This window comes from Leptonychotes weddellii, chromosome 7, assembly GCF_054177405.1.
Source record: "Leptonychotes weddellii isolate Sample4059 chromosome 7, ASM5417740v2, whole genome shotgun sequence".
NCBI lineage: Eukaryota > Metazoa > Chordata > Mammalia > Carnivora > Phocidae > Leptonychotes > Leptonychotes weddellii.
In genome coordinates this window covers 51156152-51167856 of record NC_138375.1, presented here as the reverse complement: position 1 = coordinate 51167856, position 11705 = coordinate 51156152, and the positions used below count along the sequence as shown (strand labels likewise).

Below are 11705 nucleotides of genomic sequence, written 5' to 3'. Positions count from 1 at the left end.
TCAGTGAAGCAGTCTAATGGATTCCAAGTGTGTCGCCCCGAAGTTGAGTCCCATCCAGGCCGAGGAGCCGAGGAAGCTGGGAGGAAAGTGCTAACTGAACACTACAGAGATGGCCACTGATAACAGAGCTTCTAGAGGCCCCGGGCCACACGGGGTGAAGGGCCGCCAGGACCGCTGGTACAAAGGTAAAGTGCGCTCACTGAACTGCACACATAGAGCTCCTCGGAGGGTTAACAGTTCTTGACAGAGGTTCCTGGTTGTAGTTTACAATATCTGCCTTCACCACCCTCTGTGACTGTTCTATTTCTGCTTCGTTTAATTTGATTCCAAGGATTTCAGCAGCAACTTTCTGAAAACACAGGAAGACAGAGTCTCCTGTCTTTGCTGAGACGAAGTGGCTACTAAAACCATTTTCCTGGCAAAACCTTAAGTGTTTTTCAGGTTTTACTGTTCGCATATGCTCCAAATCAATTTTATTGCCCACCAAGGCAACCAGTGGCTGAGTTTCTGACTCCTCGCTCACTTTCTTCACCACAGAATACCAGTCTTCTAAATTCTCAAAGCTTTGATAATTTGTAATATCATATACCAAGAGGATTCCCTGTGCTCCATAGATAGATTTATCCAACATCTTGCCTCCTATTGTCTGTCCTCCTATATCCCAAACTTGAAGAGTAACATTCAGGTTCCCTGGCAATGTTATCCTTCGCAAAAAGAAATCCAGTCCTATAGTTTGTTTGTACTGTTTCCCAAAAGTTTCTTGAGCAAAACATGTAGCTAAGGAGGTCTTCCCGGAGGTGCCGTCCCCCAGCACGACGATTTTCAGTTGCCGGTCCTGGCTCTCCTCCTCAGAGTCCGACATGGTGTCCCGGGAACCAGGCCCGCTCCCCCACCCCCACCCCGAGGTAGAGGGAGGAAGGGTAGGAGGGGGTCTCCGGGGGAGGGGGAGAGGAGGAAGGGCGGCAGTGGGGGCGGGACCCCCCGCCCCGGTGTCTCAGCGGCAGCTGGACGTATCTGGGGTGAATCACTCGCCGGGCGCCATCTTGCCCACCTCCCCTCCCCTGCGCGCCGCCCCGCCCCCGAAGGCAGCTTTTTTTTTAAAAGATTTTATTTACTTATTTCAGAGAGAGAGAGAGACAGAGACAAAGACAGAACATGAGCAATGGAGAGAAGGTAGAGGGAGAGGGAGAAGCAGACACCCCGCTGAGCAGGGAGTCTGAGGCAGGGCTCAGATCCCAGGACATGATCCCAGGACTCGATCCCAGGACCCCGAGATCATGACCTGAGCTGAAGGCAGAAGCTTAACTGACTGAGCCACCCAGGCACCCCAAGAGAGGGAAGGCAGATGGACAACAATGTTCTAAATTCTTATTTTCTATTTGGTTACCAATGGTATATAATATCATAGTCTGTATAAGCATCCCAGTTGAAGTCTCAGCAACACAAAAGAAAAGACAAAGGAGAAACATGGTGGTAATTGGAAGGAAGTTTTTTAGGGCAGAGCTTCTGGGGAATACTGAGAAGTAGACTTTGATGTCATAACATTAATTCCGGTCAATAAGATCCCTGTTGTTCAAGTACCAAGCATGCTATAAGAGGCCCTGGGACATTATTTCATTCTGTCCTGATATCAAAAAGTAGATAAATTACCTTGTGTTAAACTATCCAATACCTTAAGTGGATTATATTTCAGATGATCACAAAAACCTCTGTGACTACTTTTTTCTCATTTGGTGGAGTTCATAAATGATTATGCACTTTTCCTTGCAGAGACAAAGGCTATGTTTCCCTTAGTAGAGAAACTGGCATGTATTTTTAACAAAAACTTTACTAAAAGCTTTTAACATGATTTTTAACAAGTATGTAATTTTCACATCTTGATTTTCCATGTTCCTATGCTTTCAAGATGGAAAGCCAAATACCAAGATAGGTAGCTCTAGAGGCAAAACTATCATTCATTTATTTCCTCATTTTTTTCCACTATTCAACAAGTAGTATTAAGCACTAGGCACTGATCTGGGTACGAGAGATATAGCAGAAAGCAAAACTGATAAATCTAGACAATAAATAATGAAACAAATAAATGCATTATAGAGTGGACGGTTGTAAGTGAAATAAAAAAAAACAACAACAACTAAGTAAAGGTTAGGTAGCAGAGGGAGAAAGTATAGTAGTCTTATTATAGAGGGAGTGGAGGAAGATTCAGAAATCTTAATTGAGGGAGAAAGAAAGCCACAGGACTTTTTAGAGGGCAAAGTTCTTCAGGCAGAGGGAACAGTGAAGAACTGATGTACTTTTTCACCTACACTGAAGGGCCCACATCTCCATTACATATAAAATGCATTATCATGATGAACACAGCTGTTCCACTTCTAAGTATTTAATATGGCTGACATACTTGTATCTCTGTGTATTTTCATTGCAACATTAAAAGAGTGAATGTTAATGTTGAAAACAACCTAAAGCTCTATCAACATTAGGATGTTTCAATAAATTATGACTTAGTTACACAATAAAAAACACAGCAGCACTTGAAAAAATAGGTAAATCTATATGAACTGACATGGGAAGACCTCCAAAAATACTGCTTTGTGGAAAAACTAGTTAGAAAAAAATATCTAGAACTTGACTTTATTCACGTTAAAAATTTATAAAAACACACACATTGTATATACATATATAAAACTTAAAAATTCCTGGATATTTATAAAAATTATAAAAGTAATAATCTCTGTGGATGAGTTAAGAGCAATGAGAACTTCTGCTTTTTTTAGTATTCTGAAACTGTAAATATATTATAAAAATCCATGTGTCAACTCTCATGAAAAATAATCAAAACAAAAAAGACCTTTTCTAAAAATATATAACTGGTGACATTCTTCGTGCTGGGCTTCTTAGGACAAATGTATTCTTAAAAAACGTTTAAATATTAATATATATTAAATAATTTTATCCTATGGATATTCTTACTAACATATGAGTTATTAAACAAAACCTTACACCAGTCAGAATGGCTAAAATTAACAAGTCAGGAAACGACAGATGTTGGCGGGGATGCAGAGAAAGGGGAACCCTCCTACACTGTTGGTGGGAATGCAAGCTGGTGCAGCCACTCTGGAAAACAGTATGGAGGTTCCTCAAAAAGTTGAAAATAGAGCTACCATACGACCCAGCAATTGCACTACTGGGTATTTACCCCAAAGATACAAATGTAGTGATCCGAAGGGGTATGTGCACCCCAATGTTTATAGCAGCAATGTCCACAATAGCCAAACTATGGAAAGAGCCAAGATGTCCATCAACAGATGAATGGATAAAGAAGATGCATTATGCATCTTATGCAGCCAGCAAAAAATGAAATCTTGCCATTTGCAACGACATGGACGGAATTTTGCTAAGTGAAATAAGTCAGTCAGAGATAGACAAGTATCATATGATCTCACTGATATGAGGAATTTGAGAAACAAGACAGAGGATCATAGGGGAAGGGAGGGAAAAATGAAACAAGGTGAAACCAGAGAGGGAGACAAACCGTAAGAGACTCTTAATCTCAGGAAACAAACTGAGGGTTGCTGGAGTGGAGGGGGGTGGGAGGGATGGGGTGGCTGGGTGATAGACATTGGGGAGGGTATGTGCAATGGTGAGTGCTGTGTATTGTGTAAGACTGTTGAATCACAGACCTGTAGCCCTGAAACAAATAATACATTATATGTTAATAAAAAAATTTTAAAAACCCAAAAAACCCCACATCATTCTGCATGTCCATAGTACCTTTAATGTAAAAGGTCTTAAAATTTTTAAAGGTAATGAACAACTACATAAAGAGAATACATTTTAGAATTTGAAGAGTGTATTTTAGAATTTAGAGGGTAGGAACTTTACACAGTTAACCAAAAATTGTTTTGATTTTTTTTTAATATTTAAATAATGTTAAACATTTTCATCTCAGGCCTACTATACTATTAACCATTGATATTACTAACTATTGGCATTGCTACATAGAGCCCAAGCAATAATAAAAAGTAGAAAGAAAAATGGGGAACAGTTAAATCATGTAAAACAAATACAAATTTGGTTTAAGCCTGCTTGCTGATGCCCTTTAACTTCATATGATAATTAGTTCTAATTAGTGTTTAGTGAATTTATAATTTCACCACAATGTCAAGAGTTAGAACCCGTATTTTTCTTTAAAAAATAAACTATATTCACTTGGGGCTTTTGTTTGCTACCCCAAAACTCAAGGAATCCTTGAAATTTGTTTAGCAATTGGTCATCTTTTGGGTTTTTAAAAATCAGCAACTGCCAAGTTTTACCTGTTCCCATAAACAGCTTTATGTGAGTAGGTTAACACATACATAGTACAAGCCTAAAAGAGCTGATATTCTTTCATAAAATGTGGCATTGGGCAAAAGTATACCAACAGCACTCCAAAGAACAGCTAACATTGGTTTTGATTAAACATCTTAGAGAGGATGGTTGCTGGAGAACATAAGCTAAAAGAATGATCAGGACTTCTGCAAAGCAACAGTATAAATAATTTCTCTCAAGCATTCTGACTTATTATTCTATTAGTGCAGCGTGGTTTCCCTCAGATTTGATTTGTTCCCAGCCAATCAGCATTCTCATGTTCGGTATTCCAATCAGCTATAATTCAGCCAGTATTATGACAGTTTAAGAACCAGCTTTAGAGCTTTAATATGCTAGTGTTTCTGTAGCACGCATCAGTAAAAGCTGGTGTCCTAATCTGCGGATGGACCTGCTCAACTGAATTGCTAGACACCAATACACCAAGCAGGTGGCTGTGCTCTTAATTAAGTGAAGAACATCCTCCCTGAGGAGCTGGGATCAATTAGATCAGGCTGTCTCTTACAACTGCAGCCACTTTCTTTCTTTCTTTCTTTTTTTTTTTTTTCCCCTCAGTGGAGGCTGATTGAGTCTCTGGTAGTGGGGGAGGATGTAGTTCTAGCTCTTCAGAATTTCTAAAAAGTGAGCTTTTCCCAGTGTTATGTCTTCTGAATTCCGTTTAGAGTTGCATATGCATGCACACGCACGTGTATATGTGTTTACTGTTTAAGGAGAAAATGCCAGAGAGGGGTGCTAGGGCGCCCTGGAAATGCATGTCATGTTTTTAGCTTCCACCACACACAGCAATCTAAACACAGATGGTTCTGGAATATCATTTTGTGACGTGAAAAAGGATCATGAGACTTGTATGTCAGAGGGGCTGATGTTAAAAAGTTATAAAAAAAAACCACACACTGAAACCTAAAGATATGAGAGTTCTGAGACTCATAGCCTGGCCTAGCCACTTGTGGCATTTAAGTGACATATGTGAGTATTTTTGCCATAGGCTGGAGATATTTAAGAGGTGGATATCCTAGAAAAGATAGAAGAAGAAAAGGAGAAGGAGAAGAGGAACAACAAAAAGAAGAATAAATCAGAAAAAATGAAGGTAGAAGTGGTAGCAACAAATGCCTTCACCTACAGCTGCTCCTTCTTTTGAAATATATTTCTTCTCTTGCCTGTCTCTTGAATTTGATGGGCAGGTTCATCAGGATGAGAGGAAAATCACCTGAGAAATTAAAGCACTGGTTTCCTTATCAATCACAGTGACAGATAGAATTGACTATGGCTTTTGTTTGTGGGTTGGTTGGGCAAGACTTCTCTGGGTCAATTCCATCTCAGTATTTGCAATTAAATGTCAAATGCAATAGGAAAACAAAATTGCAAGTGGGCATGTTAGATGGATTGACCACCATATTATTTTTCTACTTTCATAAATTATTTGAAAACGATGCTCTCAGGAATCATACTGCATGCTTTGGAATATATCAGAGAAAGGAAGAGAAAAATACATGTATAGATACTGAAAAGAAGCTTTACATAACTTTGCAAACCAAACTATATTCTAACTATATTCTAACATTGTACAAGGTTGACATGCAATGCATAAGAAAGATTTATCTCTCAATGGTTAAAATTCATGTCAGCCCTGGCAGGATAGTTCATGTCCAGGATGGATCTAGGTTCAGCTGTGTGTAAGTGACACGGATTTTACTAGAATAACTTACAAAAAGCAAAACAGAAAGCTTCCATTTCTAGTGTCATCACTAACATAAAATCTACACAAGTAAATGGCACCAATACTGAGATAAATTCAATTTTGCTTTTGCCATTCATCATGTTGTACCCAGGAAAGTACACTATTTTCTTTACAGGAAGTATGTCTCAGTTTTGACATGGGCTCTTTAAAATTGGCTTAGAAAACATTTTTTTTTAAAGCCACCTTTCTTCCCTCTTCTCCACATTATAAAGGCTTTTATAAATATGTTATGCAATGATAAACTCATTGACTATTCAATATCCTGTCAGATGCATAGATCTGACATCTTTCAGAAGTAATAGCCTGATTGGCTGAGGTTTTTGATGTAATTGAAATTGTAGCTTCCAAACTGAAAATTGTTTGATAAATGTGTGTTTTCCCACTTTGCTTAAAAGGAACCTATTATGTGAGCAGCTGCCTTTTGAATGATATTAATGCTAAAGTGAAGCTTTATTATATTACAAAGTAAAATGAAGCCAGCTTTTAATATTAGGCTGAAAAGTATTGTTATGCAGCACGAGGACTGACCTTTGACTCCAGCAAGAAAACTGATTTATAGAACAAAATGCAGAGACACAGCCTTTAAAAATGCCAACACTCTCTTTTTTTTTCCTAGTGAGGAAAGCCAGGAAGAATTATATATGTAGTTATAATATAAAAGTACCCCAAGGAATAATACCCTCCAAGGAGTTATCCCAGTAAGTGCTTAAACTTTCCTTAAAGTTGGGTGAAAAGGCCAAATCCACAGGTGGAAAGGCATATTCCATCAAGCAGCTTGGGCCAGGACCCACCTCAATTATTTAGAATAAGTACCAGAGAAATCCAGGCAAAATAGAGCAAATTAAATGGGATCATCACACTTGGTGATCAGGTTGCCTTACTGGAAACATAGGACACATGCTCATCTGGTTTAGGATGGATCATAGCAGAGGGGGGAATTTTGCTGATATCCAAACAGAATTCTCATGTGTGCAGAGGCAAAAAAGAACTTGATGGGAGGAGGGAGGAGACTCAGTCTACAACAGGTTAGGATTTGCTTTGTACTAATCCACCTTTCCATTGAAATTTCATATCTGACTGACAAATACGTACAGCGGTCAGGTTCTGTGCAGTTATGCCCAAAGATAATGTTTTGTCAGCTTATCTCCGTCTGTGTTTTCACTGGCCAGTCCAGAAAGGAGGGGTGTCATGGGCGGCCATGGTTCTATTCAGCAGGGTTACATCAGTATTGTAAAGATGGGCTATCACTAGAAGAAACTCATTGTGAAAGAAGGGGAAATGAGAGTAATTTTTTAATACTCCAAAGTAAAAAGTGTAGTGCTGGTAATGGATTTTAAAAATGAATTCAAGTCAATTTAAATATCATGTTCTCTTAAATATACAATACAATTTCCACATATATGCTATTGAGAATCTTCTAAATTGAAGCAAACGTGGATAAAATGAGAGCCACTTGAATTTGCATTGCTTATCAAACAGAGGGAGATAAGCACTATTGCTTTCAGAATTTTATAGTAGAAAAATGTTTATCTCTGGCTTTGGACTTTTTTCCCCTAAGACTAGCAACAAATGGTGCCAAATTCTACTCTCAGAATTTGCTTTGTACACAATTCTACAGAGTGAAGAGAAAGCCAAAGATCAAAGCTTGGAGCCTTCAAGGAATGTATTAAAATATATTATAAGCTCTTGATTTATAAGATATACAGGATTAAAGCCCCCAAACAGAGCTTCTGCTCCTTATTTTATGATGTTCTAAATATCTTCAGCAGCTTAGTACTGATTTGATTTTACAATTTTGAGTTTCCCCAAATATCTGACCATTATTACTGCCAGTTACTAAAGTTATAACATTGCCATGAGAGAATACCCAAATGTATGTCAAAATCTAGTACCAGTACATTTTGCTTTGTCATGGTGCCCTATAATCTTTGAATGTCCTCTAATTCAGATGATGTGAGCATGAATCAGGGCCACACAAGCTTTTTCTGACAAAGGTCTGTTTTCTCTTGGTGCTGTTCATAATTTTTCAAGAAAGAGATGTGTATAAAAATGGAGAAACTGACTAGTGAGTCCAGTTCTGACACGTGGCTTAATTTTACCATTATGTCATCTTCTTGGCTTTGAATGAACTTTCTGTCCTCGCTAAATATCCAAAATCCCTCAAGAGACATAATTATTAAATGAGAGATCATATGTAAAATGCTTAACATCTAGTAATTATTGATTAGCAGAATATAGCTACTTTTCTTTGCAACTAAGAGACAGTCTACACTATTTGACTTTCCCTATATCTGAAGATTCCTGGCATAGATTTTCCAGAAGGACAAAAAAAAGTTGTTTCAGTTGTTGTTGCTATTTTTAAATTATATTTTTGTGTGTGTATTTAAGAAAGATGCTTTTTCTACCACTTCTGCTCTAGAGCAATGAAAAGACATCAAATCTTGTGAAACATTGCTGAACTCAAGCCACTAACTTCACTGCTAAGTCAGAGTCTGTTTCCATCTCTTACGTTTACATCTCAAATACGCATCCCTGCAGAGCTTGAAAAGTTTGTGATTGTTTTCAGACATTCAAATACAGATCCTGTTTGGCAATCAACTTGTTGCTATTGAGGGAGAAGAATCTCATACAAGCCGTGTTTTCTTAATTCTGGAATTCATCTCCCCACTCCCTAATTTCTCTGACTCAAGTTCAGTTTTGGTTTTCTCTGTTTTTTTATTTTTTTTTCCCATGATATCTAATAGGTCCAAGTAAAATAAATTAGCATATATTAAGTGCTCAAACACATAAAACTTAGCACAAGTGATTAATAAGGACTTAAGAAAAAAGTCGGTATCATTTCAAATTGAAGCACCTCAGTAGATTGAACAATGCTTTGCATTAGACAGTCAGGCCTATTCAGTACTTCTGGTTCTGGATGACTTTTGTCCTCACCTGTAAAATGAGTCACTTGGGTGAGATACTCTCAAAGATCAACTGCTGGAATTCCATGATTCAGAGACAGGCAATCCTGTTTTGCACCAATGGCCATATTTTTGTATGCACATCAAAAATGAATAACTTTTTCAAGAAAAGCTGTTTCTGCAAAAACCTAGGTTTCTCTGTGTAACCCAGATGTCAGCTGGGCTTATCTTCCCAATCACTTGTATAGATAAGATACACTTTTTTGGGGGAAAAATCCAATTTCCTCAGATTCCTCTATATTCCTAGAGGGCTGACATTCTCAACTCCTTTGGTACCAGCACCTTGCCCTAAGTTCAATTTATGGATCACCCAAATGCCAAACACATGTTACCTTTATTCTATGACACTGGTGTGGAACACAGTTGTCTTCTGAACTTCCATCAGAATAGTGACCCTTACACAAGATTTTTCTATATAGCAGCTTTACTGAGAGTTTAAGAAGGATGGTGGAGGCATTGTATTGTAGCAACAATACCGACTGGAAATCATACACAGAACATCACCTTTTAAAAATGTCTTTGGATATAATTCTTAGCCATACCCTTTTCCCCTCCCTACCTCCCCTAGGTCATATGAAACAGAGCAACTTAGCTATCACTTTATTATCTTATCTCCCAACCAATTGCTGAAAGAGTCTCACCTACTAGTTTAAGAGGCTTCTTAAGGTACTTTCTTAAACACAATTTGCTCTCTAAGGGGAATTCTAGTGTAAGCATGTCAAATCTCTTCCACTATGCCAGATATATATCTAACTCTTTTTTCCTCTCCAATTTTTTTGTTGTTCTAATGAAGCCGCCATAAAAGACATAAATTACTGCCCATGGTTGCACTTTGTTCTTTGGCTTACTCTGTTCTCTCTTATAGGAAGACAAAGAACAGGCTAGAACTATATCCATAAAGAACAAGGTAAAAGAGGACAAATAGGGTAGCAACATGAATCCCTTCTCCACACATCTGGGTGTGTGTGTACGTGCCCGTGCATTTGTGTTTCCCCCCAGTAACACCTCTTGATCTGAAATATCCAGTAATTACTCTGTTTTCCACATCATTTTCTTTTTTGCAAGCTGACTGCTACTCTTCTTCGGTCAGAGAATCTTTATCTAAGGAAACACAGGCACCAGCATATCCCATCCAACTGCCACTGGTTCCCAGAAAAGTTGTACAGGCATTTTGTTTGGTTGCTTTGGTTATTGTTTTGGCAAATAGAACCTCATCTGATTGTTGACTCACATTACTGTCTCTAAGATGATTTATCTTCACTTTAGGCTTGAACGACTACTGCCAAGAGCACCTCTCTTTTACTTCCAGATCCTGTGTCTCCTCCCTTCCTGCCTTCCTGGAAAGTTGTTAAGGGTCAGTAATAAAAATTTAAAGTCACCAGGGGAGCTAGCTACTTAAAAAAAAAAAAAGTGGAAAAGAAGTATACCTTTTATTTTCAAAAATTAGGTCTTGAATAATTAGGATAATTCCTAGTATTTAGATTTTCTATAAAACTAACAAAATCACAAAACTGATGTTCGCTTGGCTTTTTGCAAAGAAGTGAGAGGCATCCACTTCCTAGTTATATCAACAGCAAGATTCTGTTTATACCAAGGTTTGGAAAAAATGGAGAAGGGAAATTTCTCTTTGACTTCAATAGACTTTCCCTTCTTCCCCAAGAAGGAGCAAGATTTGCATTAAGAGATTTAGTCCTGACTAGCGCTCTGAGTTGAGTGATGTATTCTTTTTGACCATAAGGCAAGTATAAGGAGAGAGTACACCTGGGTCTGAGGACAGCTGTGTTACGTTATTGTCAAGGGTAACGATGGCTTAGTGTTTATTGATATTTACTGCTCCAAAATATTGCTTTGCATCTTTGAAAATGCTAAATGTCAGAGCAGGGGTATAAAATGAATGCTAATAGTTCCAACTCTTCTCTTGCACCCTCAAATGAGCCTAGAAACTTTGTCAAAGCTACCTTGCATGGGTTCACTCAAGTCAAGCCCATTGCCCCTGAGACTAAAGCAGCTTTTTCCTTATTCCATTAATACAAAAGTCAGGGCTTAATGCTATACAATACACTCATTTAATCAACATTTGCCCCAAACTTACTATGTGTGCTTTTCCCACCAGGTGGCAAATCCTTCCCTCTATTCTTTCTCAAGATTCTAATTTGAAACATTATGCTTTTAAAAAAAAGCTAATCTTGCGTTATCTGTAACATTAAATCTATTCCTAAAACTGGTATTACACTATATGTTAACTAACTAGAATTTAAATAAAAACTTAAAAATAAATAAATAAAAATTTAAAAAGCTAATCTTGGAATCTCTTGTTCTATCTCCCTCCCTTTCATAGCATTTAGAATTTTCATTTTTACATACTTAGGTTTCTTTCCCTCTCTATTCTTCTCTTTTTCTCTCACAAAAAAATGGAAATGATTGGGAAAAAAAAGTTTTATCTCCTTTAGGATTTTGATGGACTTCTGTCTCACATATAGGTCTTTCAACAATTTGGAGTCTATTTTTGTGTGTGGTGTAAGGAAATGGTCCAGTTTCATTCTTCTGCATGTGGCTGTCCAATTTTCCCAACACCATTTGTTGAAGAGACTTTTTTCCATTGGACATTCTTTCCTGCTTTGTCGAAGATTAGTTGACCA

The 11705-nt window shown here is 37.9% G+C and overlaps 1 protein-coding gene across 1 annotated transcript in view; it reads right to left on the bottom strand.

The window, feature by feature from the left end:
• Positions 1 to 9: 9 nt before the first annotated feature.
• The window catches only part of LOC102737234 (ras-related protein Rab-28), a 259450-nt gene continuing 247754 nt past the window's right edge, over positions 10 to 11705 (bottom strand). Inside the window, exon 2 of the mRNA XM_006728162.3 lies at positions 10 to 905. Within this exon, the coding sequence (XP_006728225.2) occupies positions 197 to 862 (666 nt within the window). The 5' untranslated portion in view covers positions 863 to 905 and the 3' untranslated portion in view covers positions 10 to 196. The remainder of the gene's footprint in view (positions 906 to 11705) is intronic.